The following is a 26,807-nucleotide window of genomic DNA, read 5'->3' as shown; positions in this document are numbered from 1 at the left end:
TGAAAATATGCCTCACACTGCACTTAAAATGTGTAGTAATCAGCAAAGCCCACTGCAATCACATTTGCCAACCAAACCCGGTGGGTGTAAGAGTAGATGTCTTCATAGAAATTGATCTGACTCCCATGAAATCCAATTTTACAGAGTGAGTACAGAGAGAATACAGAACAAACCAGACTATAAATTATTTAAGTCTCAGCACTGCAGCCCAAGTGTCCAGATGTTCGCTTACAGTTTCTCAGTGTTGAATTATCACGAGTAAAGGCACATGAACCTTTATCTAATGACCTCCTCACCAGCTTGTCAGAGCAGGTTCTCAGCCCTTATTGCTTATACTGTGCACATTACAATGATGGAACATCACATCAGTAATTAGAAATTATTTAGATCTGAACTCTAGTAACATTTTATTATATTTTTCGTTTATAATATTTAGATAATTAAGTAAGACCTCAGAAAAAAAATATGCTATTTATCTATTAATGCCAATATCCAGTATAACTATTTTAATATCTAGAACAGGTTTTCAGATTTGTTTTGGTGAAGGCATTGCAGAATGGGAAGCTCAGACCTCTGAGGCTAGATTAAAGCTGGGTCCACACTACTAGACAATAGGTCGTTCAATCCCGCGGATCGGAGCTACATGTCGGGTACATAGTCTAATGTGTACCCATGATATGCTCGCTCCTGCAGGGCTCAAGAGGGATGTCGCCAACGATGCCATGCTGAAGAATGTAGCATGACACGTAGCTCCCCCCTCCCTCCAGACCCGGCATTGGCAAGTGTGTATGCACTTGCCGCATGCCAGGAATATCGTGCTGGGTACACATCGTTTAGTGTGTACCCAGATTTACAGCCGACATAGTTGGCACTTTGGACAGCAGAGTGGAGTTTGTATACTCTTGTGGGTTTCCTGCACGTGATCCAGATCCTAGCTGCTGACAGAAATGAACCCACTGAGACAGGGACTGATGTGAAGGAGGACATTTATGCTAAACATGTTTGAAAGCATTTGTGCTACCACCATTTTCCAAAATAATTGCAGCAAGTGGATGCTGTATATCAATATAAAAATGAGCACCTAATGCCCGACATCCTCAAAAACAACTGGGATCTGAAGTTCATGGAAAGATCCTGTGAAGCTTCATTGGTGTTTTATATAAAACATCTTATTTTATATGTTTACAATTTCATATTATTAAATCCTCTTATGCAGTTTTCCTTACCACTAATTTAGATCTTTCTGCATACAGCTTTGATATGAGCATTTAATGGACGTTCGGCCCTCATTTGACTTTCCATAGATTCTGAGCATGATCTCTATTCCATCAGGGCATTGTTGGTATACATTAAAAAATAGGCAACACTTGGAATAATTTTTTCTTTAAAACACTAGAAAAAGTAAAGTTTTTTCTAAGAATAGAAAACCATATGTATAAATAAAATAGAGTCTGCATTTCCCCTTAAAAAAGTCAAACTATGTGTAACATTGTTTATAGTACTGCGTATATCACCCAGGTTCTTTTTATGTGTTCTGCATGTCAAACAAAATACTCGCTATGTAGCACAGATGTGAAAAGAACAAACCGTTGTCACATCCAGAAATATGGACTAACTAATAAGATTACCTCCACCCGAAACATTATTTTGACATTTTATTTCTTTTGCTCCAATGTATACAGTTAGTAATAGTAAACAATGACAGAGAACAATGATAAACAAAATATGGGTAATATTTGTTTTATAAGATTACATTTCAGAATTTAAAATAGTACAATAAAAATGGAAGGACATATTCCAAAATTAAATTAACGTATTCACAAAATCATAATGAAAACATGCTGTAAACAATACATTTTTAAATATAAACTTAAAAAAAAATAATAATCCCATAACCCATGATGATGCCATGTGTAAAATAGGTAAATGTTGGGAATTTCAGTTGCAAGAATGTAGAACCGTATAATAGTGATGTGTTGGGCAACATCACTAGAGAAATGTGAAGTTGCTTGTAAAATGATGCAATTTTTGAAGAAGACTATAAACATTTGTTCAGGGTGAAGCAACATCCCTAGGTTCTCATGGCTACTAATATTCTGTAACAGAGTCTATTCAATTCAAGGTAAATGGTACATTATAAACTGCATGATAGGGCGTGCACCACATTAGATGATCGCACAATGGGTTTTTCTTTTTAACTTTACATATAAAAATACTTTGCAGGGAGTCTAACATTGTTGGTAAAAGGCACATATTTCATTGACAAGTACAATGAAGGACATTTTACAGGTACTAAGAACATTCTGCCTAGGCCCAGAAATAGGATTCAGAATCATAGGGCATGCGCACATGGGGTTCAGAGCAGAGATGTGCGGGTTCGGTTTTACTCTGAAATGTTCGGATCTCAAACATGGCATCTTATTGGCTATCGTGTTTTAGATAGCCAATAAAGTAAATCCGAACTTGCGATAATTTTGGCGAAAAGAACAGAGTAAAACCGAACCCGCACATCTCTAATCCAGACTGTGTCCAGGCACACTATAATGTTAAACACAGTTCCCATGCTTGCCAACAAGAGCACCATTGGAGTCAGTTTTCCAATGAAATGAAAGAGTCGGTGAGTGAGCCACTCAATGACTCACTAGACGTACAGTGCAGTGGCACCTTTCCCATGTGCCCTAATTACCCCTGCCACTACAGGAGCGGAGGGCAAAGGAGTACTGTACATGTACTATATAAAATACCGAGTCTAGTTCTATTCAATAGAATAGTAATTGGGGGCACTACTATGCAGCAAAATATGGACATAGGTAAGTGGGATGAAGCAGTTGGAAAGATTACTAGGGAATTATGTTATGGAGGATAGGATGGTGAAAATAGTGCTAGATATACACCTGTGTTGTGCTAGGTATGACCCTTAATGTAGAGCATTCCTCTCATTATTTACCTGGGTGTACAATGTGCAGCACACACTAATGTTTGGAATATAGTGATTTTATTAACATTTCTTGCACTGACTGACTGTACTATATGCAGAAGTTGTGAAAGTATGGATACACAAGCCATTAGTTATATTGGTAAAAGGTGAAAACATCCCTGTGAGATTCTGAGTAAGGAGGGAAAGTTGGAACTATATTGTTAATTATTAACAATTTATGATTTAAAAAAATGTGTGTTCAAGAGGTTAAAATGAATAATAAATGCTATTTTTTTTATCTTCAATTTTAATTGGAACAGTTTAATCATGTGGGAAATGAATAGGAGGAGGAAGCCTACTGTTTCCAATAATCCATACCACCCACTTTCCTGCAGTGAAGCTCATGGAGGCTGCATGCTTTGTTTAGAAGCATTCACTACACCTTCCCCCATGACCGCAAGCCACATACAAACTAGTGTCACTGGCGTTTCCCGAACATCAGTGTATTTAGCATAGCAGCAAATCCGGGTCACTAAAACAAGAAAACCTTGATAAGCAGACTCTAATAATCAGACGGAACTTCTGTACAACAATACAATTCTGTTTTTGCTTTAATAGTCTTTTACTAAAATTCAGATTTTTACTCATGTGCTGGTTTTAAAATTGTAGTTTGAGTTTTTGTGCCAATTTCATTCTTCATCATTCTCCTTTAGAAAGTATTCACTTAAATATCCCTGCTGTGATTAATTATATTAACCAAATGATGGAAATATATAATGTGCCTAAATTAGCCATATTTTGACATTTACATGACTCTGAGCAACATGTGACCTTTGTAATCCATTGCTTCCATGAGACTCAATCAGTGAGGTCATTCTTGCAGTTATGTATACGAGAGAGAGATTGAGATTGTAATGGAGTGGGACATTTCCTCCCTAGGTTAGGGTGTTGTACATTGCAAAGATATGTAGCTTACAGCATAACAATCTGCTCATCAAGAATGACCAACAAGTACTGAGATCAGAGACAGCAGGATAATAATATAAATCCCCAGATGAGATAGTACAAGCTCTGATGTAGAATGAGTGGATGAAGGATTTTAAAGTCCCTGATCCGCTCATTTAATGAAACAATATGGTGCTTTAAATAATGTAATATGCAATCTGTCCTAAATATTTTTTTTTCTTCTTTTAAAGACATTTAAAAAGACCATAATTTGATATGGCATACACATCTAACAGTGCACTATAATATAATGTCCAGATAAAATGTGTTTGATTTTGACTATATATTACAAATAAATCTAGGCTTTGACAAATGGATCAAATTTATAGTCACAGTTGGCAAACTATTATAATTTTAGAAGCGTTTTTTTATTATTTTTTTTTTAAATAAGGCTTCAAAGATAAACATCCAATATGAAAAACATCTTAATCACTTAAAGAAAGAACAATACAAACTGTTTAAATACACAGGGAAAGTTATGTACATTAAATGCCTGATTGTCTATTCACTTTTAAAACATAAGTGTGTATGAGTTGTTCTAATAGGCTGTATTTCAGCAGTCCATCAAGGTCATTAAGAGACATTTATATAAACCAGGTTAACAGAAAGCACACGCTAAAAAAATAAAATTTGCTGTCACATATTTCAGACAGTATTTTAAAATAATTTACAACTTTTCAGAAAATAAGCTGCAGCAGACTAACATTTTCTTTTTGTTAACAGGACAAAAGTGATAGATAAATAAGAGAAAGCAGCAGCCATTAATTATACATTGCTTTTTGCAAGGGAATAAGATTATTTTTGCCTGCGAATATGTTGACTGTCAACAAAAAAAATAATGATCTTCTAAAGTCAAGTACAGAATTACTTTGCAGACCCTACACCAATACTTAAAACACTTACTAGTTGTAACCATTGGAATTTTGTGACTCAGATGACAAACGATTATGGAAAATAGCATTTAAAAAAAAATAAAAACAATGGTCACGAAAACCAAAGCAAATTTGCATAATTTACAATTAACATGCAGGGGTGTATTTATTAAAAGGTAGATCAACCTTAAAATGTATTCTTCCCAATTAACAACTCCTACCCAACAGGCAAAGGCAATGGGGATGATTATTTTAGGAGGACAATAGCGCAATACTGTTATCGCAATCTTAGGATGGCAAAAGCAGGGGAAGCCAGCAGAAAATATTGATTTAAAATAAAAAAAAAAAGTTATATTTTTTTGAAGGACTGTGGAACTGGAAGTTCAAACAAGGCTTCCAGTCCACTGCGCATGTGTTAGTTTGCAAAGCCAACGCATAAGGAACCAGACTGGTCAGTGCACTTCAGCCATACTGCTGCCAGTCAGTATTACTTGAGGGCAGAGGATCACACATCTGCCCGATGAACCTTTCTTAAATTGCAGCAATATAAAATTTTCTTTAAAACAAAAATCATCCTCATTGCTGCAGATTAGTAAATAGACCCTCAACCTGTAGATAAAATTAGGATATGCTTAGGAGCATGTTTGTTTTTTCTAAGTGTCCCTGAATATTTGACATTTCCAGTCTAGCTGTTACATATAAATATAGATTCTGTGTCCAAGCTTTCAGTAGTTTGGAAAAGGATGGCAGTATATAAAAACAAACAACTAATATGTTTAAATTAAATAAAAGGGGATACTCCGTGGTACTGCAGGGAAAATATTGACATTGTCTATTTCACCTAAAGAGGATCTATTTCTTGAGATAATACAGTTCTATAATTGTACCTATAGTGCACTATGTAAGTGTTTTGTAAAGCGGTGCAGTTATCTGGGTGCATTCCTAGCTATTCTGTACCTGGGATGACAACTGGAAGGCAAATGTTAATGATGCACCATCACAACATCAGTATTTAACACTGGAAAAAAAACCCACCAGAATTAGCACTTCTCATAGTAGGCAGACAGACATCCAGTATCTGTACATACACACACATAATACTCATTCCCTGCAGAACAGATACACATTGTTATAAAACCAGCCACAGGGTAGTATACTGTATGTCATTCTACAAGAAAAAAACAAACAAACAGAACAAGCTACACATTAAAATAAAATTTTGTAAAGTGGTTTATAAAATCTGATCATTGAAGTTAAACGCATATTTGATTTCCAATATGAGAATGCGAGAAGCTTTACATACAGCACAAGCTCAAAAGAAAATAAAATTGACACATTAAAAAAAGATAGTTTTTTTGCAAAAAAAGAAAATCCATTTTCTATAAATATAAATACCATTTGGTTTCTTAAGGTTAGAAAAATAAATAAAAAAAATTATTAGAACAGACTCAAGGTATCAACATTTGTCAGTGCATTGATAAAAAAAATAATAAAAAAAAAAGACTAAAAGAAAAACATTTTAGAACTTTTACATGACATGACACGACACAAATCTTAATCCATGGTTTTAGTCCTTAGCCTGAGGGAGTTCGATGTGTCCTAAGGGGAAGAGGACACCTTGAAAGGATACAACGTTCAGCACATAAATACATATCTTGTACCGTTCCCTCAAATGCATTGAGATCACTATTAAAACAAAGCCTGGGGCACTTTGTGATGTCTAAGATTGGTGGGTGGATTATAATTGACTTGAAGACTGTCATAGCACTGTTATGATAAAACATGTAACTTGCTTCCAGCATGGCAGACCCATCTGTGCTCACCATCCATCTGTTTAGACATGATTGGCAAAGTAGTAGGAGATTCGCAGTGGTCGCCTTCGCCTGAAAGGAATGAACCACAGGATCTTCCAGCGAGTGCCAAAAACTTCTGAGAAGGTCTGCTGCCATGGTTTTCGAGCTCTCGATCTACAGAAGACAGCATTATTAGTGAAAGACAGCATACCCATGGTGCATTTCAGTCAGTGTAGACAATACAGGGTTGGCTGGGGATCTATTAGAAGGCTTAGATGAATTGTGTTTCCCAACATCACAAATGCAGCTTTCCTTTTATTGTGACATGCAGCTGCGTTTTAACACCTCCTAGCAGGGGCTGAAACTTTATTGTCAATCAACGGAGGGCAAGTTCTAAAGTTGTAGACAATCCTGGGATGACAAGAATTCATGTCAGCTAAACAGTGGCAAGTCCATTCATTCATCTGTGGATACTGGAAATACCATTTTGTCTGATCGAAAACACCCCTTCATAAGAACACAAACAAAAACACAAAGATAAAAATGCAGCTTCCACTTCCTGGCAGAAAGGCACACTTCTTGAAATCGGAACAACAGAAATGGCAGCAGTTTAAAAATCCAAAAATGCTTTCCCTTTTATCAAATTTAGCTTTGAATAATTAACAGAGATCAGCCATTTCACTGCAATGAGCCAATTTGGTTTTCATTAGCCTTTATAGCAGAGTTTTCCAAATACTGCCATTACAGTACAGGTTTTAAGGATATCCATGCTTGAACACAGATGACAATTAGCAGCTCAGTGAATTTGTTTTAACCATCTTGAGTCAAGAATGGATATCCTTAAAACTTGGACTGTAATGGTGAAGTTTGGGAAACTGCTTTATAGTGAATGTACCTAATTTATTTTAGAAATATATCAACAGATATGTAGTGCTGGCTTCCTTGGACCCTCCTAGATTACTTTGTGTACACCAGTGTGCTCCAATATATATTGAAGTGGTGACTTACAATGATTTGTATCTATTCTGTGTGAAGCCACTGAAACAGCTCTATTGTGGTCCAAGAACAAACAAGAGAACTCCAATCAATGATACTAGGTGAAACATACCATGAGCAGGGGGAATGTTTATCAAAATAATATTGCGGGAAATACCTAGAAAAATTAAGCATCCCCAGGATGTATGAAAGGTAAAGCGCGGCATTTGTCTCCAATATCTGATACTCCCCCTCCATTTTCGATTGCAAAAGCAGAGAACATATATTCTATGGTGGCTGCTAAATTGTGAAATCTATCAAGCTCTGGAATATGTAATCTATGGGCTACTGTTCTGCATTAATATCCCTCCCCATCAGCCCATACTCATTAGGTTTGACAAATCTGTACCCGGCAGGAAAGCGATAGCGGTGGCTATCACTTTACTTCTAACTCTTCGCTGGGACAGTGCTTTTCCGCAAATTCTGTTCCAGCACCTCAACTTTTATCAATTCTGGCGGTACATTTAACTACCGCAAAGCAAGTTCTGGCAAATCTTTCACATAAAAAAATACATGAATAATTTGCTTTTATGGCACAGGATTTTGATAGTATGCCCATAGGTCTTGAACAGCTTGTAGAAACTGGAAGAAGCTTTTTTTTTTTTTTAAATCACCCATATTTCCAATCCTTTATTAACATACCTTAAGCAGGCAAAGCAGCAGAAAGTAATCATAACACTAACTGCATCTACAGTATTGCTAATACAGGGGGAAAAAAATAATAAAAGGAGCCGCTGTCAAAATGATCAAAACCAAAAAGTTATAAAATATAACCAGATATATAAATAACTACTGTTCCCAGATACAATGGATATTAAAGTTACATACATAACCTTAACAAGAGCAATACACTTAAAACAATAGTTAGAAATAATAATACTTACATTTCTTCACAACAGCTGGACATTTTTTCTATAGTTGTCATATCCTAAATTGAACAAAAAATTAAAAAGGCAAGTTACTAACATGGGATATATTTATACACATTAATGTAAATATGTAACTTGTATACCGCCCGATATGTCGTCCGATGGATCGCAATTCGCATCACAAGGTGCATATCGCACCGTGTATGGGGGCCTTGAGTCTCTGAATCTGTATACGAAGTGCTACAATGTAGCAGCTGCAGCTTTTTTCATATCAAGTTCCATTGTGTTTCATATATAGACTCAGGTCCACACAAATATACAAGGGCTGATTGAAAAGTAATGAGACTACCTCTGTTTTTCTGTCCCATAGGTAAATGTGGCAACGCTATGCTGGTTATTTTGAAACTCGCACATCGATGTGTCAAACTACGGTTGGACTGCCGTAGTCTTGGTTTGGTCAAAGCGTGTGGAAGATCTTGATACGTTTCGTCATGGCAGATGAGGAAGACGTGTCTGTGAGATTAAGTCAGAGCTGTATGATTTAGTTTCATGTTAAACTTGGAAAATGGATAAATGAAACTCATGAAATGTTATGGCAAGCATACGTTGGAGAAACAATTAGCCGTGCTGTAATATTTCGGTGATGGAAGCACTTCAAAGAGGGTAATACGTGAGTGACTGACTAAGAGCGTTCTGGGAGACCATCCACCACGTTTACAGATGGGTTCCGGACTATAAATGGACAGTAATTAGATAGACAATGTCTGGATAAACACCAGATGTTAAACAGTCAATAGTTAGACAAGGACAAAAATCAGGCACACTAACGTTCGATATGTAAGAAGGTCGATAGGTACAAAAGGTTGACAGGGTCAAAAGTTCGAAATGAAAATGGTCGATTTTTTTTTTTTTTTTAGGGTTAGGCACTTACTGGAGATATAGGCACTTACCCAGATGGTTAGGGTTCGGCACCAGAAGGGAGGGTTGGGGTGAAAAAAAAAATAAAAAAAAATTGACGACCATTTTTGCGTGGACCGTTTTCATGTCGAACTTTTGACCCTGTCGACCTTTACATGTTGAACTTTAGTGTGTCTGAGTTTTGTCCCTGTATAACTATTGACTGTCTAACATCTGGTGCCTATCTAGACATTTTCTATCTAATTATGGTCTCTTATGACCACAGCCAAAACTTTTGACTTCACTTGGCATCTCATTCAAAAGGGTTCAGAATATTGTAAGAAAGGAACTGAAAATGCGTCACGTGTGTACCAGGTGGGTACACAGAAATCTCACAGAAGAGAAGCTGCGACGGCGAGTTGAATCGTACAAGAACACCTTAGAAATGTCGGAGAGGATACCCGATTTTCTGACATCAATTGTGACGTGTGACTAAAGTTCGCATAAACTTAACCTTCTGTCATTTTGCAACATCTCCGCAGGTTTGGCAATGTTGACATCTGTAACTGCGGTGGGTGGTCTCACAGAACGCGCTTCGTCAGTCACTCGTGTATTACCCTCTTTGAAGTGCTTCCACCGCATGCTTGCCGTAACATTTCATGAGTTTTAATTCCACTTTTTCCAAGTTTAATACAAAATTCAAATCACACATCTCTGACATAAGCTCACAGACACGTCTTCCTCATCTGCTATGACGAAACGTATGAAGATCTTCCGCTCGCTGTGACCAAACAAAAAAAGAAGGACGACGGCACTCCAACCGCAGGTTCACACACATCGCTGTTTTAGCTTCACAATAACCAGCATAGCGTTGCCATGTCTAGCTATGGGGCAGAAAAACACAGGCAGTCTCATTACTTTTCAATCAGCCCTCGTACAAGTGTTACATATGGAATTAAACAGCACAGTCTGCTGGTGTGTTCTAGTTGCATCGCATTGTGACTTGGATGCATTTTCAGCGAAAAAAAAGATGCCCAAAGCTAGCAGAGTCTCATAGGACCTGGCGGTTCACTCGCCAGGTAAGTAGCGCTGCGTGGTGTGTTGAGGCTATATTTATAAAGGACATATATGTATACCAAGATGTCCTCATACATCTAGCCTCAATACGTATACAGATTCAGATACTCAATCGCACACAGATATACAAGTGTCACATATTAAATTAATCAGTACAGTCTGCTAGTGCGTTCTAATCACATTGCAAACTGGATGCATTTTCACCAACAAAGATCCAGAAAAAAAAAAAAAAAAAAAAAAAGACGCCTGGCTCTAGTGGAGTCTCACGGACCTAGCATGCTAAGAGGGGCTTTTTAGCGCGACTGCAGCAAAGATGTATAGAGACACATCTGTAGATGTTAGAGTGTTACACAGCTCATGTCTGTGGCAGTCTTAAAGTGTATAACCTCTCATAATATTTAAAATCACACTGGTGTTCATTATAATCTTGTGATATTTAATACCTTTGGGGGTCATTCAGACCCACACGCGAGCGGCAGTCCGCTCGCAAGTGGGTCGATGTTCCCCACTGCGCATGCGCACAATGGAGGGAGCTCCGTCGTGCGCATGCGCGAGACCCGGCGAGCGAAGGACTTTCCATCGCTCCGGGTCTCGCACCAAAGGGGGCGTGCTGTCGATGTTGATTGACAGCACACCCCCTTTGGTGGGCGTTCCGGGGGTGTGCCTGCCAGACGGAGGCGTTCCTATGGGAACGCCTACCGTCTGAAGCCGGCCCCACTGACATCACTAGTGATGTCAGTGGGAGTGATTTTGGCTCTGATAGAGCCAAAATCACTCCTGGCCTTGCGGTTGAGAAACCCGACCACAGGGTTTCACTCGCAAGACAGATGGTCGCGATGGTCAAGACCATCGCGACCATCTTGTTGGACGCTCATATATGCTGTGGGTGGTGACCCACAGCTATACGAGCGTCCAGGAGGACGCTCCATTTTAATGGAGGTGGGCCCTGATTCAGAGTGAGCGCTCTGGTCAGAGCGTCCGGCTCTGAATCAGGGCCTTTATTCACTATTATAAATGAGATAAACATATTGTTATACAGTATAGAGCAGGGGTATTCAACAAGTGGCTCCCCAGCTGCTGTGGAACTACACCTCCCAGCATGACCTGCACAGTTTTAACATGCCCTAATAGGAAAAATGTAGCGGGGCATGCTGGGATTTGTAGTTACAGAGCAGCTGGAGGGCCGCATTTTGAATACCCCTGGTATACAGAATGCGGCTTTGACGGTATCCTTTGAGTGCCAGGACCAAAGTGATTAACGCCACCTGGTGACAACATTTTTTATTATATGTGTGTGTGTGTGTGTATATATATATATATACACATACATAAATATATACATACACACATATATATATATATATATATATATACACACACACATATATAAAAAGACGTAGAGGCCGGCACTCCTTGCCTAAAAGAATGAATTGCGTCCGGTGCCTTCCATTTACCTCTCCAGCAGTGAGGAAAAATTGTATAGTATAGCGTCAGGCGGCACTCGAGACGACTTGTAAATAATACACAGACCGCAATACAATGTGAGAATCAACGTTTCAATGCTACTGCATTTTCGTCAGGTATCCTGACGAAAATGCAGTAGCATTGAAACGTTGATTCTCACATTGTATTGCGGTCTGTGTATTATTTACAAGTCGTCTCGAGTGCCGCCTGACGCTATACTATATATATATATATATATATATATATGTGTGTATATGTGTGTGTGTGTGTATATATATATATATATATATATATACACACACTTTTTCTATTTAATCCATATTTCTCTTCATTATGGGCCTTATGAACTTGTTCTACAAGTAGAGATTTTATTTTAACAAAAACACAGGTCATAAAGGAGAGAGAAAAAGAAAAAGGATAGATGGGGAGATGTATAAAGTCTCGTAGAGAGAGAGAAAACGTGTAGTAGTTGTCCAAAGCAACCAATCAGCTTCTGTCATTTCAAATACTGTAATAGATAAACGACTAGGAAGAGGATTGGTTGCTTCGGCAAATTCTCCACTTTCTCTCTCAGAGGGAGGGAGGGGGAGGGGGAGAGGGGAGGGAGAGGGGAGGGAGAGGGGAGGGAGAGGGGAGGGAGAGGGAAGGGAGAGGGGAGGGAGAGGGGAGGGAGAGGGGAGGGAGAGGGGAGGGAGAGGGGAGGGAGAGGGGAGGGAGAGGGGAGGGAGAGGGGAGGGAGAGGGGAGGGAGAGGGGAGGGAGAGGGGAGGGAGAGGGGAGGGAGAGGGGAGGGAGAGAAATGTACTAAGCCTTGGAGAGAGATAAAGTGGAGAGAGAAAGTACCAACCAATCAGCTCATAACTGTCATTTTTCAAACACAGCCTGTGAAGTGACAGAAGCTAATTGGTTGGTACTTTATGTTTCTCTACAGCTTAATACATCTCCCCCAGAGAGAAAGAGAGACAAAGTAATAACAGTAACGGTGTATATAACTCCAGTATAGTACAAAACATACAATCACACTTTAAAGATGACACAATTTGTTTGCAAAGTAAAAATTTACAATAAACATGCAAATGTATTCAATGATGTTAAAATATATATCGAGAGGTTTTCTTGCTAAATTATAGTACATTTATTTTACTTGTAGCAAAGATGCCAACATACCACTGGCATCAGCATGGTACATCATATAGTGATATGACCATCAAAGCAGAGTTGCTGCAAGAAGCAGGCCACACAATACTGGCATTTGTAGGTGTAATATAAGTCAGCATAAAGCTTTTATCTATGAAGGGGTGAGAAAACCACAGCGATGTTACTCATTACTTTAGGATTAGCAAGATGAAATGCCTATGTAACACCTCTAGAAAGAATGGCAACAGATAAAAAGGCAAACAGCCAGACATACAATATAGGACATCATATGATGCGGGAAGCTCACAGCTATAAGAGACTGCAGGAAAAATAAAGTGGAAGTATACATAAATCCCACTTCAATTCTACCTGATCATATTACCAGTACATTACATTCACTTAGCAGTTAAAGAATTCAGCTTTATTAACCTGTAGGGATTTTAATCATAAAGCTGTCAACAACACAATTTTGACAGTGTTGAAATGTCGACATTGAACATGTAGGCATCTGCAGAATGATGACATGTCAACATTCTGCAGGGAACAGAGGGTTAGAGTTAAGGATACTACCCATTGGAATCATCGCAGGTTAAGGTAAAGAATGTCGGTGTGGTCAATTATCATGACAGTGAAGTTATCAAAAAGGAAGGGGGTGAAGAAAAGAACTGTGGTGACATGGTGTAGGTTGTTATGAAATGCAGGAGAGACTGGCGAGATGAAATTGTTCCTGTGCAAAGCCAGGGCGGGTCCCTAGTTTTAGATGATCTTTAGTTTATGTCACATCAGTGCATAAATCTAGACGTATTATTACTAAAGAAAATAACAGATTAATAAGGGTTCTGACTATAAAAAGGCAGACAGCAAATGTAACCTTATGGCTATTGCAAAGATCAATGAAAGGTTGGTGGAGAGGGCAGGGTGCAATGAGACAAGAGACCCTGATCACCATTACACCTATACTCTTTAGTGAAGGATGTTTTCAGTGAATGAGAATAGTCAAAAAGTGCATTTTATAACTTGGACCAACTTTACGTCTTAAGGGTTGACCAGTCTCTAGTTTAAAACATATAGGTGGCAAGTGAATTATCTGCGATGTGCAGTCGCAATGTTTGGCTGTGTCGATCATTGCGTAATGTGGTACGCAAACATCACTCATTTTCCTGCGTACCTATCTTTATGGTGCCAGTGGTGTAACCGGGGGTTGACGAACAGGGCACGTGCCTGGGCGCTGTGTCAGATCCGGCAATGGGAGAGGGGTGGGGGATGAATCACCGCCGTCCAGGTCACAACAGCCAGTAAGAGTCAGGCAGATTCTTATTGGCTGCTGCACCCAGGGCCGGGCTGGAGAGGTGCAGCAGTTGCCTACTCCATTTGCCGGGCAACCGCTGAGATTTTGTTACCAACGGATGGACGGTAGCTCCTTCCCTGCAGCACAGCTGGAGGCTGGAGCTCACTTTTGAGCTCCGCCTTACAGCTCCCACAGTGGGTGAAAGGAGACACATCATGACATATCTCCCATAGTGCCGAGCGGGAGGAGCAGTAGGACAGCGATGGGCGCAGGAGCAGGAAATCAAGTAAGTATAGCATTGTGTGTGCGTGTGTCTGTGTCTTATGTGTAAGGGACACTGCATAAAAGGGCACTACTACAGGGGGCACTGCATAAAGGGCACTACTACTAGGACACTGCATAAAGGGCACTACTACAGGGGGCATTGCATACGGGGCACTTCTACAGTGGGCATTGCATAAAGAGCACTACTACTAGGGGCACTGCATATGGAATGGAAAGGAATGTTTCCAGAGTGATGAGAAACGGTTGTGTGTCATGTTAACACCGCCCATTGAGGCATGTGGTCATGCCCATTATTAATGGGCGCACACATAGTTGGCGGTGTGCCATTTTTCATCTTGCCCTGGGCACAAGGAAAATGTACAGACTTTACTGGTCACATTGTGCTTTGTCTGACCACTCCGGGAGACACTTCACAGCCATAGTGGATAGTTAAATTGTCCACTATGGATCAACCTCCAGTGATTTAAATATCAGTGATCCAGGGCACCCGGAGACTTTAATGGAAGGCAGAGAGCATGTTTCACAACCTAAGTTTTCTTGGCTGTAGTAATGTTTTTGACATTTATGCCAAGGAAAAACTACAATAAGGGCTGCATGAAATAGAATTGTCTTTATTTATTATATAAAACCAAAAACATCAAAGCCACAACTAAGACATGCAGTGTTTAGGATCTCTCTGGTAATTAATTGCACAGGAATTGCTGGCATGTCCACATATATACACTTGTAGAATTTCTGCAAGATAATATAGTGCACATTACATTTAAATCAGTACTAGATCTACTTAAATGCCAAATAACACCGTGACAAAGCTGGTACCAGGCCAGTTTAATAATATAAAGGGGAGACAGTGACCATAAAAATTACAAAGGATAATGAGGACCCAGAGTACTAGTCTGTTTGGTGATGCCCTATCTCACAGTGACGCAAACTGAGATATTCTGCTTACGCACTGTGTACACTTGTTATGTCTGAAGGGGGTATCTCTTAAGAGCAGAGTCCAGCAACAGCCTTGGGGGCTGGTAATGCTTGGCTAGATGCGGCCGTATAACAACCTTGAGGGCTGGTGATGTTTTAGCAAGATGCAGCCTTTGAGTCATGTAGCAGCCTTGAGAGCTGGTAATGTTTGGCAAGATGATGCTGGAGTCCGACTTGTGCCGCCGAGTTGACACAAGCGACAGGACGCTGGGTTGCGGCCCGTGCTGACTAGATGACAGAAGCAGCAGGACGCTGAGGTGCGGCCTGTACCGCTTAGATGATACAAACGGCAGGAGATATTCAAAACAGGCAGAGTTACTGGACACTCGACTGAACAGGAATCTAATCTAACACCAGAACCGGATACACTTGAAAACGCCATCACTGGCATCCGAGCAACCTATGGACAAGATCGAAAAAGCCACAGGAGCCAATCTGGTTAGTTCAGGAATGAAAGACAGGAGGAGTTCAGCGACTGATCGCCCGACATTCGCATCACCTAGCAACGCAGCGGCTTGTGACAACACTGAAGTTGCAGATAGCAGTCATGTGTCTTGTGAGAAAGCCAACTGGAGCTTAGTAAACAGACCTTCCCAGTAACAGTGCTGTCAACAATTATATTAAAGTGAAAAGTCAATATGGGGTAAGATACATTGACATTTGATTTCTACCTATTTTTTTTTTGGTGCCGGATCGGGTGGACTTCGGGGCTAATCGAATAGCCCCGGGGAGTCCATTAGTGTGCTGAACAATGTTCGGGGCTATTTGGATACCGCTCTTAAACTGAATCTGCCCCGTAGAACCTCCAACATGATTAACATGACAAGAAAATCAGCAGGGAAAAAAAAAAAAAAAAAGATATAAAAAAGTAAAGAAATATTCAACAATATTTTATTACCTAGTTTATTTAACATATGATTATTTATATAAACAATTATGATAAGCCTTCAAAATTAGGCTGCAGATTAGTCTGCTTGAAGGATGTAACCCATCTGAAACATCTGGTAGCATTATGAGGGAAGGAGGACATTTTTAACTTATGGAAATAAGATTACTAGATCCATGCTATCCAAGTGTCTGGTAATTTCTAATTACTTTATCTGGGTCACTGATAATCTACTTGTGTAGCTATACACAGCTGCATGAAAGGAGAAGGGATCATTGCCGAAATCATGATCAAATTACCCAGACAGAGAATAGATTTACTCTGCCTGTACATGTATAAACCGCTCATAAAGGGATAAAACTAGGAAATTCATGTATGGTGGGTGGCAGAAATGTCCAAATGTAGTCGTATTTCACTGAAATTGTCCACAATACAATTTAATTTTGATGGCGTCTTGATTTAAAACCTAAAACCAGGTTCCAACTAGCATCTCTGTGGGTCATTAGCATAATTTAAAATAATGGCGAAACTTGTAAGGCCAAATCGGGCTTACAAGTGGTTCAAATGGCACAGCAGTTGATCAATTACGTTATCACTATTTCTCCCTGTGATGTCAGCAAATGTAGGAAACGGCAGCTTTCTATGTTCTCCACAAATCGATAGAACAAAGTAATAAAGCAATTAAACACACCTACAATACAAGTAGCTCAAGGAAATGACTCAGATCCGCACACAAATGCCAATGTTTTCGGAGATTGAGCAATTGTTGGCTCGGTGCATGCACAAGAGCCGCACTGCACATGCTCTGCAATTTGCGATTATGCTCACAGAGAATTCACTCGCAAAGTGAGTAACAGGTAATCACATTTGAGGGAGGTAATGGGAGGGGGTGGCTAGGCAAACGCAGGCGTCAGGACATGTTTACACTGCATTTCATTGGCGTGCATACATTAGCCATTGTGATCTACTTCGCAGCATGAGAGCACTCAGTGTGTCAGGAGAGCAGTGTTTGAGGCAGGTCAGACTTCACTCAGAAGTTGCGTGACCAACAAGTGTCTGTATCCTAACCCGGTCGGGATGCCAGTCTTGGGATTCTGTCCGCTGGGATCCCAAACGCCAGCATCCCGAACCCAATCCGTGACCGTTTCCACACGGTTACTGCAGAAGGCATGTATTCCCTAACAATTGATTGGCAGGGATAATACAGAATATGAATAAGCAAATCATGTGGCAGACCAAACACCAAAATGGGGAACAATGTGTTGTAAGTGACTGTGGAAATTATTCTTGGTGCCATATGGGGTGGCATGAGTAGCTCTGAAACTGCTGATTTCAAGCACATCAGTCTCTAGAGATGACAGAGAATGGTAAGCAAAGCAAAACAAAACACATCCAGTGAGCAGCAGGTTCTGTGGACAAAAATGTCTTGTTCATAACAGAGGTCAAAGGAGAATGACCAAACTGGTTGAAGATGACAGGAAAAAGACAGTAACTGAAATAACCATGCATAAAAACACAAGAAGAGCATCTTTGAATGCACAGCAAAGAGACTGGGCTACTGGAACAGAAGACCAGACCAGGTTCCACTCCTGTCTGGTAAGAAGAAGAAACTGAGGCTACAGTGGGAACAGTCTCATCAAAATTGGGCAGTTGGAGCATGGAAAAAAAAATTAGGGGGAGGGTCAGTTAGGCTATGGGGGGGGGGGGGGGAAGGCTTAGGTTTAGGGGTAGAGTTAGGATACTTACCGACACAGCTGTTGGTATTCTAAGCCTGTCGGGATGCTGGTGTTGGGATTCTGAGCGCCGGCATTCCGTACCTAACCTGTTGCAATCTAGGCATCTGGCTCCATTGTTTAACGAATTTGTTAGCAATTTGGCCATACAAAAAAGAAAAGACTAATGTAGTTTTTGTGTGTGGCGAAATTGCTCACAAATTTGGTAAGCACTTTTATACTATAAAATATATTATCTATACTATAGATGAAAAGGAGCATAAATCATGTAAGTTAAGCCATAAGAAAACTGAGAATGCAAAACCATTAGACACGGAACCCAAACCTCTCCTGTCAGAAAGGAAACCCTGGTTATCACATTATTGGTATGTCAGACAATCCCCAGATTAACTCCTGTGGCACAGAAGAGCACACAAATAGAATGTCACTGTATTTGGGAAATGTTTAGGGATCCAGAAAGAGTTATAATGGCCCCAGTCTCCGTTAAATTCTCAAAGACAGTCACAGGCAAATGGTTGCAACTTGCTGGAAGTGAAAGCAGAATAGACACAGGTTGCAAATATGTTTATGTATGCTGATAAAGCTACGAAATACTGTAATATATATCTATATCTCCACATCTGGGTCATGTGATAATACAAGCCAATCAAACACAATCAAAACTAGTGGCACCTGTTTTTAATAGGGTGTAGTGTAACCGGTCATAAAAATACAATAGCACATATATCTACATGGTTTGCAACTACTGCTGCAAAGCAACCAATATAATTTATAAATGCTCAAACTCACCTCTGTTGTCAGATATATAATATAGCAGTGATCCGACTCGCTGTTGTCAGTGTCATTGCCACTCACCCGGCACACATCAGGAATCGCACACTGCATAGGAAGAGGCTGTTGCAGTGCTTTAGCCTCTTGGTAAAAAACACGTGACCATAGTCTCGTGAAATGAGGTGCCTTCCAGGCAGTCTGAGCGCCAGATACCAGCAGTGTCAAATCGCGCCTGCCCTTTTGTCATAGCAACCAGACTCCATTGGCTGATACAGGAAGGCAGTACATTACAGCAGGAGGCGGGGCACCCCATGCGATTGCATGGCTCACCCGCCCCTAGAAATGGCCCTGGTCATGTGTGTTCCTTCAGAGTGCGCCATGCCCAAGTGAGCCGGTACAGTCCAAATAAAGAGTCCAAATAAATTTAATTTTACTCTTTACAGGACAATAAACAAAATAGATTACTTGGCTCATAATACATCCAATACACTGATGCAAACAATAAAAAATGCAGCATATATATCTGGCACTTGTTGGTAAGAAGATAAAATCCTGAATCGATACTTACCGTTAATATGCCGATAACCTGTGTGTAGAACAGACTGCACATGCCTCCAAACATGACAATAGCCATAAATGTGGATATCCTGAGCAATGCCAGTTCATGTCTATATACAAAAACATCCTGCAAAGAACAAAACCAAAGTAATGCATCTAATGTAAGAAATATAGCACCCTCATACAAATAGGCTTCCATTTTAAAAAAAAAAAGGGTTTTTTAACCAACTTCCCTAAAGCCTATTAAACTTTAATGTCTATTGTCCAATAATAAATCTAAGCAAATGGATAGAGACATACATTTTGCGAAAAGTATTTGCTTTGCAGCAATTTCTATACTGTTTGCAGTGGTCAAGCGTTCAAAAATATATTGGATCTCTAGGGGCATGCCAAGACGGTACATAATACACTACCTGTATGTTGCATGGAGTCCTTGAGAACACGGTTGAAAATCAACTCTAGTTAAAAGCACAGACAATCAGCCAGTGGCGTAACTAGGGTATTTGGAGTACGGAGTCCAACAAAACATTACAGGCACAGTGACATACATGTGGGGGTAGGGGGGTAAGGTGCGCTCTTCCTGCTAGTAATGGTGATGGTGATGACTTGTGTGTGTTTGTTAGTGGTGTTAATTAGAATGTTTCTTCTGGTGGTGGTGATGTTTTGGGAGTGAGGAGGGTGTAATTGGGTATGGAGTGTAGTTTGGAGTAATGTGAAAAGGGGAATGGAATAGGATCAAAATGAGGCCAGCGAGACACAGTCATTTTGGGCAAAATCTTTTATTGAGTAGTCACAATGCTGCTCTGTTAAGATCCCGGGCAGGTGGGTGGGGTTCAGTGATGAGTGGTGATGAGACTGGGGAGGTAGGTGGACCCTTTTAGGGGGCTCCTTCCCGTGCGGTTCAGTGACCTTGCACGTCACCCCTGCTGGACCTATGGTCGACAGTCTAGGAAGTCTCGGGGGGTGGGGGGATTTGCAGAGTGGGTTGGAACATCTGTGCGGCGTCCCGCGTGTTGGTGTGAGACTCACGCAGTTCTACCGCCCATCTTCACAGTGACATACATACATTTATGCATACATACAAACATAAGTATACAAGGACACACAAATAAAAAGCGCATAACTACACTTAAGGGAAAAGAATACTGACCCAGGTGATGGTTTTTAATGGTAAAAAGTAGTAATAGTGACAGAAATCTAGGATGAGAGTGTAGCCACTGAGGAGTTGAGTGTAGAAGCAAAGCTGGAGAAACAACCAGTGATTATCTTCTCCGACACAGTTGTTTATCCTGTGAAAAAAAAAAGTATTTAGAAAGTAGTAAGTAACAGGGTTGAAAATCTTCACTCAAAACACAGCTCTTAAGGCCCCCATACACGGTGCGATGGCACCGTGAGAGGCAACAGGGGGATCCGACGCCCGACATATTGGGCATTCAGCACACACGGTGCGATTGGGTGGCCGACTGCCCGATATGCCAGCTCCCCCCTCCCTCACCCGCATAGCAATGCATGGGATCGCACATCGCATCCCCTGATCGACTGGTCCTGCAGAAAGATCAGGGGGTGCGATGTACGACCCCACGGAAGCGCGCTCGGTCCGACATCAGGGCCATACACGGTGTGATATAGCAGCCAAATCGCACCAGTCGGATCGGCTGCTTTATCGCACCATGTATGGGGACCTTTAGACTGTTAAGTGCTCCAGAATGTCCTCCCATGTATCTCCACATTGCTGCATGTTGCATCTGAAGCCATGTGAGCTCTAGCCCTGACTGTCATGTATTTAATTTCCACCACTAATAAGTTACAGAACAGATTCGTTATAATTGCGCTTCACTGTACCTATGCAAGATAACAAAAAAAAACACAAACACAACTATGTTGGTAAAGTATGCAAGACTTTTGTTGCTTTCACATGACCGCATCCTATTTCCATTTTATTGTAAAACTATTTTTTATTAGCATTAAGAAGACAGTATTTACATTAGTACACAAGACGAGAATAGAGCCATATGAAATGTCATACGTTAAAAATAATATGGAGATTGAGATGATATTGTTTAGATAATAGAGATATAGACAGACATGTAGGAACATGGATGAGAGAAGTAAAGACGAAAAAGTTAGAGATAGGGAAGGATCAGGGAAGGATCCGTGCTGCCAGCATAGTTGTATAGAAAAGAAAACAAACAAAAAGAAGAGAGACAAAGAGAAAGATGGAGATCTATCTCACGTTGCTCAACTGTTGGTTATTACTTCACAATGTAACCTAATGTTCTGATGTGGTCGTGGGTAGATAGTCCAAATAGAATTCCCATTTTTTGAGAAACAGAGCAGCCCCTTCTTCGATAATAATGGCTCTGTCTCGTTCAAAGTACAGAATAGAGTAGATCAGATTTCACCATAGCTGTGGATGGTGGGTTTGGAGAGAGTCACCTTTGCAAAATGGCCTTCCTAGCTAGTGTGACCAATATTGAGAAGAGTGGAATATGCTTCTGAGATAGAGTAGCCTGGGTCCAAACTGCAGAATTTGCAAGTAACAGTGGTGTCCATGTGAAAGGCAAGATGACCTTTGCCAAGTCCACTAACAAAAATAATGAAACTTATACCAAAATTTTGATTTTGGAACATTGCCACACATTGTTAATAAAGGTTGCAGAGAAGCAATGACATTTGAGGCAAATACTAGGAATATTGTTTGAAAGCACATGCTGTAATATAGCTGAACCAACTGAGAGCATAATGACAGGCATTGTGGAAAGGAGAGTATCAGAGGGCTCAAATTCAGGAAAATCAGCTGACCAAGACTTCCAGACTCCTGCCCACAATTGGTCTGTTCATGGAGGTAGTAAACTAGCATAGAGAAATCGTAATTTAAATTTAGTGGAAGCACAAAGTGTGAGCATGCATCAAAATGCACATTTGGTCATGTGTAGACAATTGGTGCCAAGGGGTAACCTCCAAAAATGTAGTGTCTAATTTGCAAATATAGAAAACAATGTGAATGAGGCAAGTCATACTATAGCTTTCTTCCTCTATGTAATATAGTGAGAAATGGTGATAGACTGTGAAAAAGTGGGGTTAAACCATAGTGGAAGAAAATTAGTGAAATAAGACCCTAACGTCTTCTGAACAGCTAGCCATGGCATATAGGTGTCCCTGAATAACAAATGATGTTAAATATTAGCAGGTATCTGTTCCACCTAAGGGTTAGTGAAATTTGTGAGTCCTAGACACCAGATATGTAATGAAATGCGTTGAAACTGACGGAATAGTATAAATAATATCCCCAATGTATCCCTTCTGAGATTTAACAGTCCAGATGGTAAGTAGAAATAATAAAAGGTTATAAAGTCTCACCTAGTTGGAAAGGGTTTGCAATGTCCAATCCGATTATAGGGAATAAAGTCTCTGTGGTGGACTGTGTGTGTGTGGCCCAATTAAGGTGAGGATAGAAGTTGCCGGAGTATGCAGAAGATTGAGGGTGCCGTGGTATAATTCCCGATCGGTCCCGTGGCTCACCTCAGCCTGAGTTGGCTTCTTATGACACAGGCGGCTATTGCGCTACGGCACCTCTCCATTACGGCAGCTCCAGCTCCATTGTGCTACACATACAGCATACTGTGGGGACGGCCAAGAGCAGGGGTCAGGGAACTTTTTTACCTTTTACCCCAAAATATATTTAGATACGCCGACGTTACCCCCTTGATTTGAAAGGAAGTAAATCCTACAGTAGTGCCCCCATAGTTATGCCCCTGTAGCAGTGCCCCCATATAATGCCCATGTAGCAGTGCCTCCATAGTTATGCCCCTGTAGCAGTGCTGTCATAGTTATGCCCCTGTAGCAGTGCCCCCATAGTTATGCCCCTGTAGCAATGCCCCCATAGTTATGCCCCTGTAACAGTGCCCCTATAGTTATGCCCCTGTAGTGCCGCTTGTAAAAAAAAACAAAAAAACCAAAACCTCACTTCCCTTAATCCCCGCTCCTGCATCAGCCACCGTCCTGTCCGTCAGGCTGCTCCTCGGAACTATGGGAGAGAAGTCATGACATCTCTCCCATAATGCGCATGGGGAGAGCCGGAAGCTAGAGTTCAGAAGAGAACTCCAACCTCCGGCTAACGCGGCGCTGCAGGGAAGGAGCCGGGCTTCCAGCTTAGAACCTCCCTGCGGCGCCGGGCTGGAGGTCACTGGCGCCGGGTGCAGCGGCGCACCCGGTTCATGTTCACCTCCAGTCCTGCATCCATTGCCCCCAGGAATTTCAGTTTTACCCCATATGGGGTAATTTACCCCTGTTCCCCGACCAGTGGCCTAGAAGGATCTAAACAAAGACTGTGTCATAAGAAGCCAACTCAGACAGAGGTGAGCCCCAGGACTGAACGGGAATTATACCACGGCACCCTCAATCATCTGCATACTCCGGCAGCTTCTATCCTCACCTTAATTGGGCCAGTCCACCAAGCGGGTCGATGGTCCCCCACTGCGTACCCATACCCGGCCAGCAACTGGCGCTCCATCGCTACGGGTCTCGCACCAAAGCGGGGCAGCTGTCGATTGTGATCGACAGCTTGCCCCGTTTTGGAGACGGGCAGGGGGGGGGGGGGTGGCTGGCCAAACTGAGGCGTTCCTGCTGTTTGGGGGCGGCCCCACTGACATCACAAGTGATAGTGGGTGAGCTTCCAGCTCTATTAGAGCCAAGAGCTCACTGGGGTTTGCCGGAACGAGACCCTACCACAAGGGTCTTGTCGCAAGCCCCGATGGTCGCGACCATCACCTGGCCGCTCACTAAAGCTGTGGGTGGTCACCCACAGCATAACGAGCGGCCAGGAGGCAGTCTTTAAAAAAAAAAAAAAAAAAACAGGGACGCCCTGATTCAGAGCGAGCTCTCTCAAAGAGCATCCGGCTCTGAATCAGGCCCTTTATTCCCTATAATCGGATTGGACATTGCAAACACTTTCCGACTAGGTGAGACTTTATAACCTTTTATTATTTCTACTTACTTTTCTGGACGGTTACATCTCAGAAGGGATACATTGGGGATATTATTGATACTATTCCGTCCGTTTCAGCAGCTTGTTCTTTTATTGCTACAGCATATTGAATTAGGAACATCGGTTTCTTATTGATTTGTTGTTACTGTTTAGCTAACCTGTTGTAGTACGGCCAAGAGCATGCGGATGTTGGAAATAGAACAACGTCCCCATATAAACCCTTTTTGGTTCCAGTGCACCAAGGAAGGAAGCACTACCTTAAATCTATATAATTTAGGGAGAACTTTGGTTTTCGTTAAAATTGGGTGGATGACATGCTCTGAGTCTGTCTGGTGTGTCACTTGTATTTAAAAAACAAACAAACCTACCATGGACAATGGTGATCCATTTTCCTGACACAGTGCCCACATCGACTGCAGTGGTGAGAGCGTTTTGGTCTCATCATATTACATTTGTTGCATAGTTCCCATAATTCTTTTTCTAGTAAGAAATTGAAATAAAAAAACATCACAAGCATTAGCAAATTGGGAATATTTCCAATGAATTAAAGGTGTCCATAAAACATACAGCACTATGAAACTCTGGTGTGGCTTGAATGTACAAAGTTAAGACCAGACAAAGCAGGTCTATTGCTGTTAAAAATAATTTTTAAGAGATATATATTTTTTTCAATACCGACAGACATCGGGATTTAAAATGAATGTCTAAGGCGCTTATGCAATTGGAATAAGGTGAGCAGGATATTATTTACTATTATTCTGACTTAATGACAACCGATTTGCACTATGGAGGCATGTTTTATTTTCTTCACAGAACGACTACTGCCAGGATTTGAGACCCATCCAGATTGATTCATTGTTTCTATTGCAACCACTGTAGGACCACGGTGTTGAATTGTGTCCATTGTACTGATCTCACCTATAAAGGGTGAGTATATGTCTATATACTTTCTTTTTTGTATTTTATCACAGATTTACACTATATTTTATTCCATTCTTTTTTTCTTCCCCAAAAATAACACTGATCCTTGGGAGCGCCGGAATACTTTTATACAAAAAACTATCTTTATCCGGATCTCTGTTGAAAGTTCCGATTATTCCAGGCTGCCCCTTCTTTAGGTTCATTTATAAGACCACATAAGGATAGTAGCGCCAATCCGAACCTATTTTTATCATTAAACCAAATTCAGTCAGCGCTGACTAATTTCACAGCAATCTGCTGTGATCTGGGAGGAATCCTGAGTACAGAATTGACAAAGTAACCTGCCCCTGATACGTGAGAATATTGAGCGAAGAGGACTGGGTAACTATTTGCTACATAATCCGGAAGGAAGTGCTACAAGGTATCATTACAACTGTGATATAGAGGGGAAGGTCAAATAGACTGTTCAAGCAGGACCATTACATTCGGCTTTGAGTGGACAATTCAGGAGGTCTGCAAATATTTACTATTGGACTATACTCCAATCCAGGTCGACATCAATTGGCTTTTATTTATTTTTTTCTGCATGTAATAGATAGTAGCATGATTAATGTTCAGAAATTCATAAAGATTTATGATAGAATCATAAACTTGGAATCTGAGTAATTTTTTTTATTGTGGTTTATTGCACATTAATCAATGCATAACTATTTATATGTGTTTAATTTATATTAAATAATATTTATATACGATACAATTACAAAGTCCTGATTAACAATTTCTGGCATCTCACAACAGTATTATAATTAAAGCGCAGGGACCCTTTTTTGTCATGTTTTTATTTTAATATTTCTTTAACAGGGCTACTATAGGTACCAGCGGGCCCATAATGCCCCGTTTGCTGGTACTTGTGGTTCTCCAAGTACCAGCATGTGGGGAAGGCTTGCTGGGGACCTGTAGTTTACCTGCAAGAGACAATATTTTTACATCTTTCTTTGCACTACACTTTTACATAATCAACCCGGAAACCACCGCCCAGGGGTGCCGGGGGATAGCCCTGGGCTATCAGCCCAGGCCTAGGATGTCCTGGAGAGGGGGACCCCTTTTATTGGGAGGGTCCCCACCTCCCCAGGGATCCTCGGCCTGGGCAGACTAGTGGTATGGGGTAATGCTTTGGCCGTGGGACAATATCTGTATTGCGCAAGGAACACGTCCATTAAGGCGTACGTCTTGATTATCAGAATTTCATTGCTTTTTTAAGTTTGACTAAGCAGGCAGGCGGTTTTATTATTATGGCTGATAGGTGTATCTCTAGACACACACACACACACATAT

At 40.9% G+C, this 26,807-nt stretch overlaps 1 protein-coding gene across 1 annotated transcript in view; it reads right to left on the bottom strand.

Annotated features, from left to right (window-relative positions):
• Window positions 1–1,794: 1,794 nt before the first annotated feature.
• Window positions 1,795–26,807, bottom strand: part of ZDHHC21 (zDHHC palmitoyltransferase 21) — a 76,447-nt gene continuing 51,434 nt past the window's right edge. Inside the window, exons 4-8 of the mRNA XM_088472628.1 lie at window positions 24,920–25,031; window positions 20,715–20,853; window positions 19,575–19,691; window positions 8,507–8,550; window positions 1,795–6,761 (exon numbers count right to left, since the gene is read on the bottom strand). Coding sequence (XP_088328754.1) covers window positions 6,629–6,761; window positions 8,507–8,550; window positions 19,575–19,691; window positions 20,715–20,853; window positions 24,920–25,031 — 545 coding nt within the window. The 3' untranslated portion in view covers window positions 1,795–6,628. The remainder of the gene's footprint in view (window positions 6,762–8,506; window positions 8,551–19,574; window positions 19,692–20,714; window positions 20,854–24,919; window positions 25,032–26,807) is intronic.

Source organism: Taudactylus pleione, unplaced genomic scaffold (assembly GCF_031769625.1).
Source record: "Taudactylus pleione unplaced genomic scaffold, aTauple2 ptg000127l, whole genome shotgun sequence".
In the NCBI taxonomy this organism is placed as follows: Eukaryota; Metazoa; Chordata; class Amphibia; order Anura; family Myobatrachidae; genus Taudactylus; species Taudactylus pleione.
This window is presented reverse-complemented; position numbering and strand designations above follow the sequence as displayed.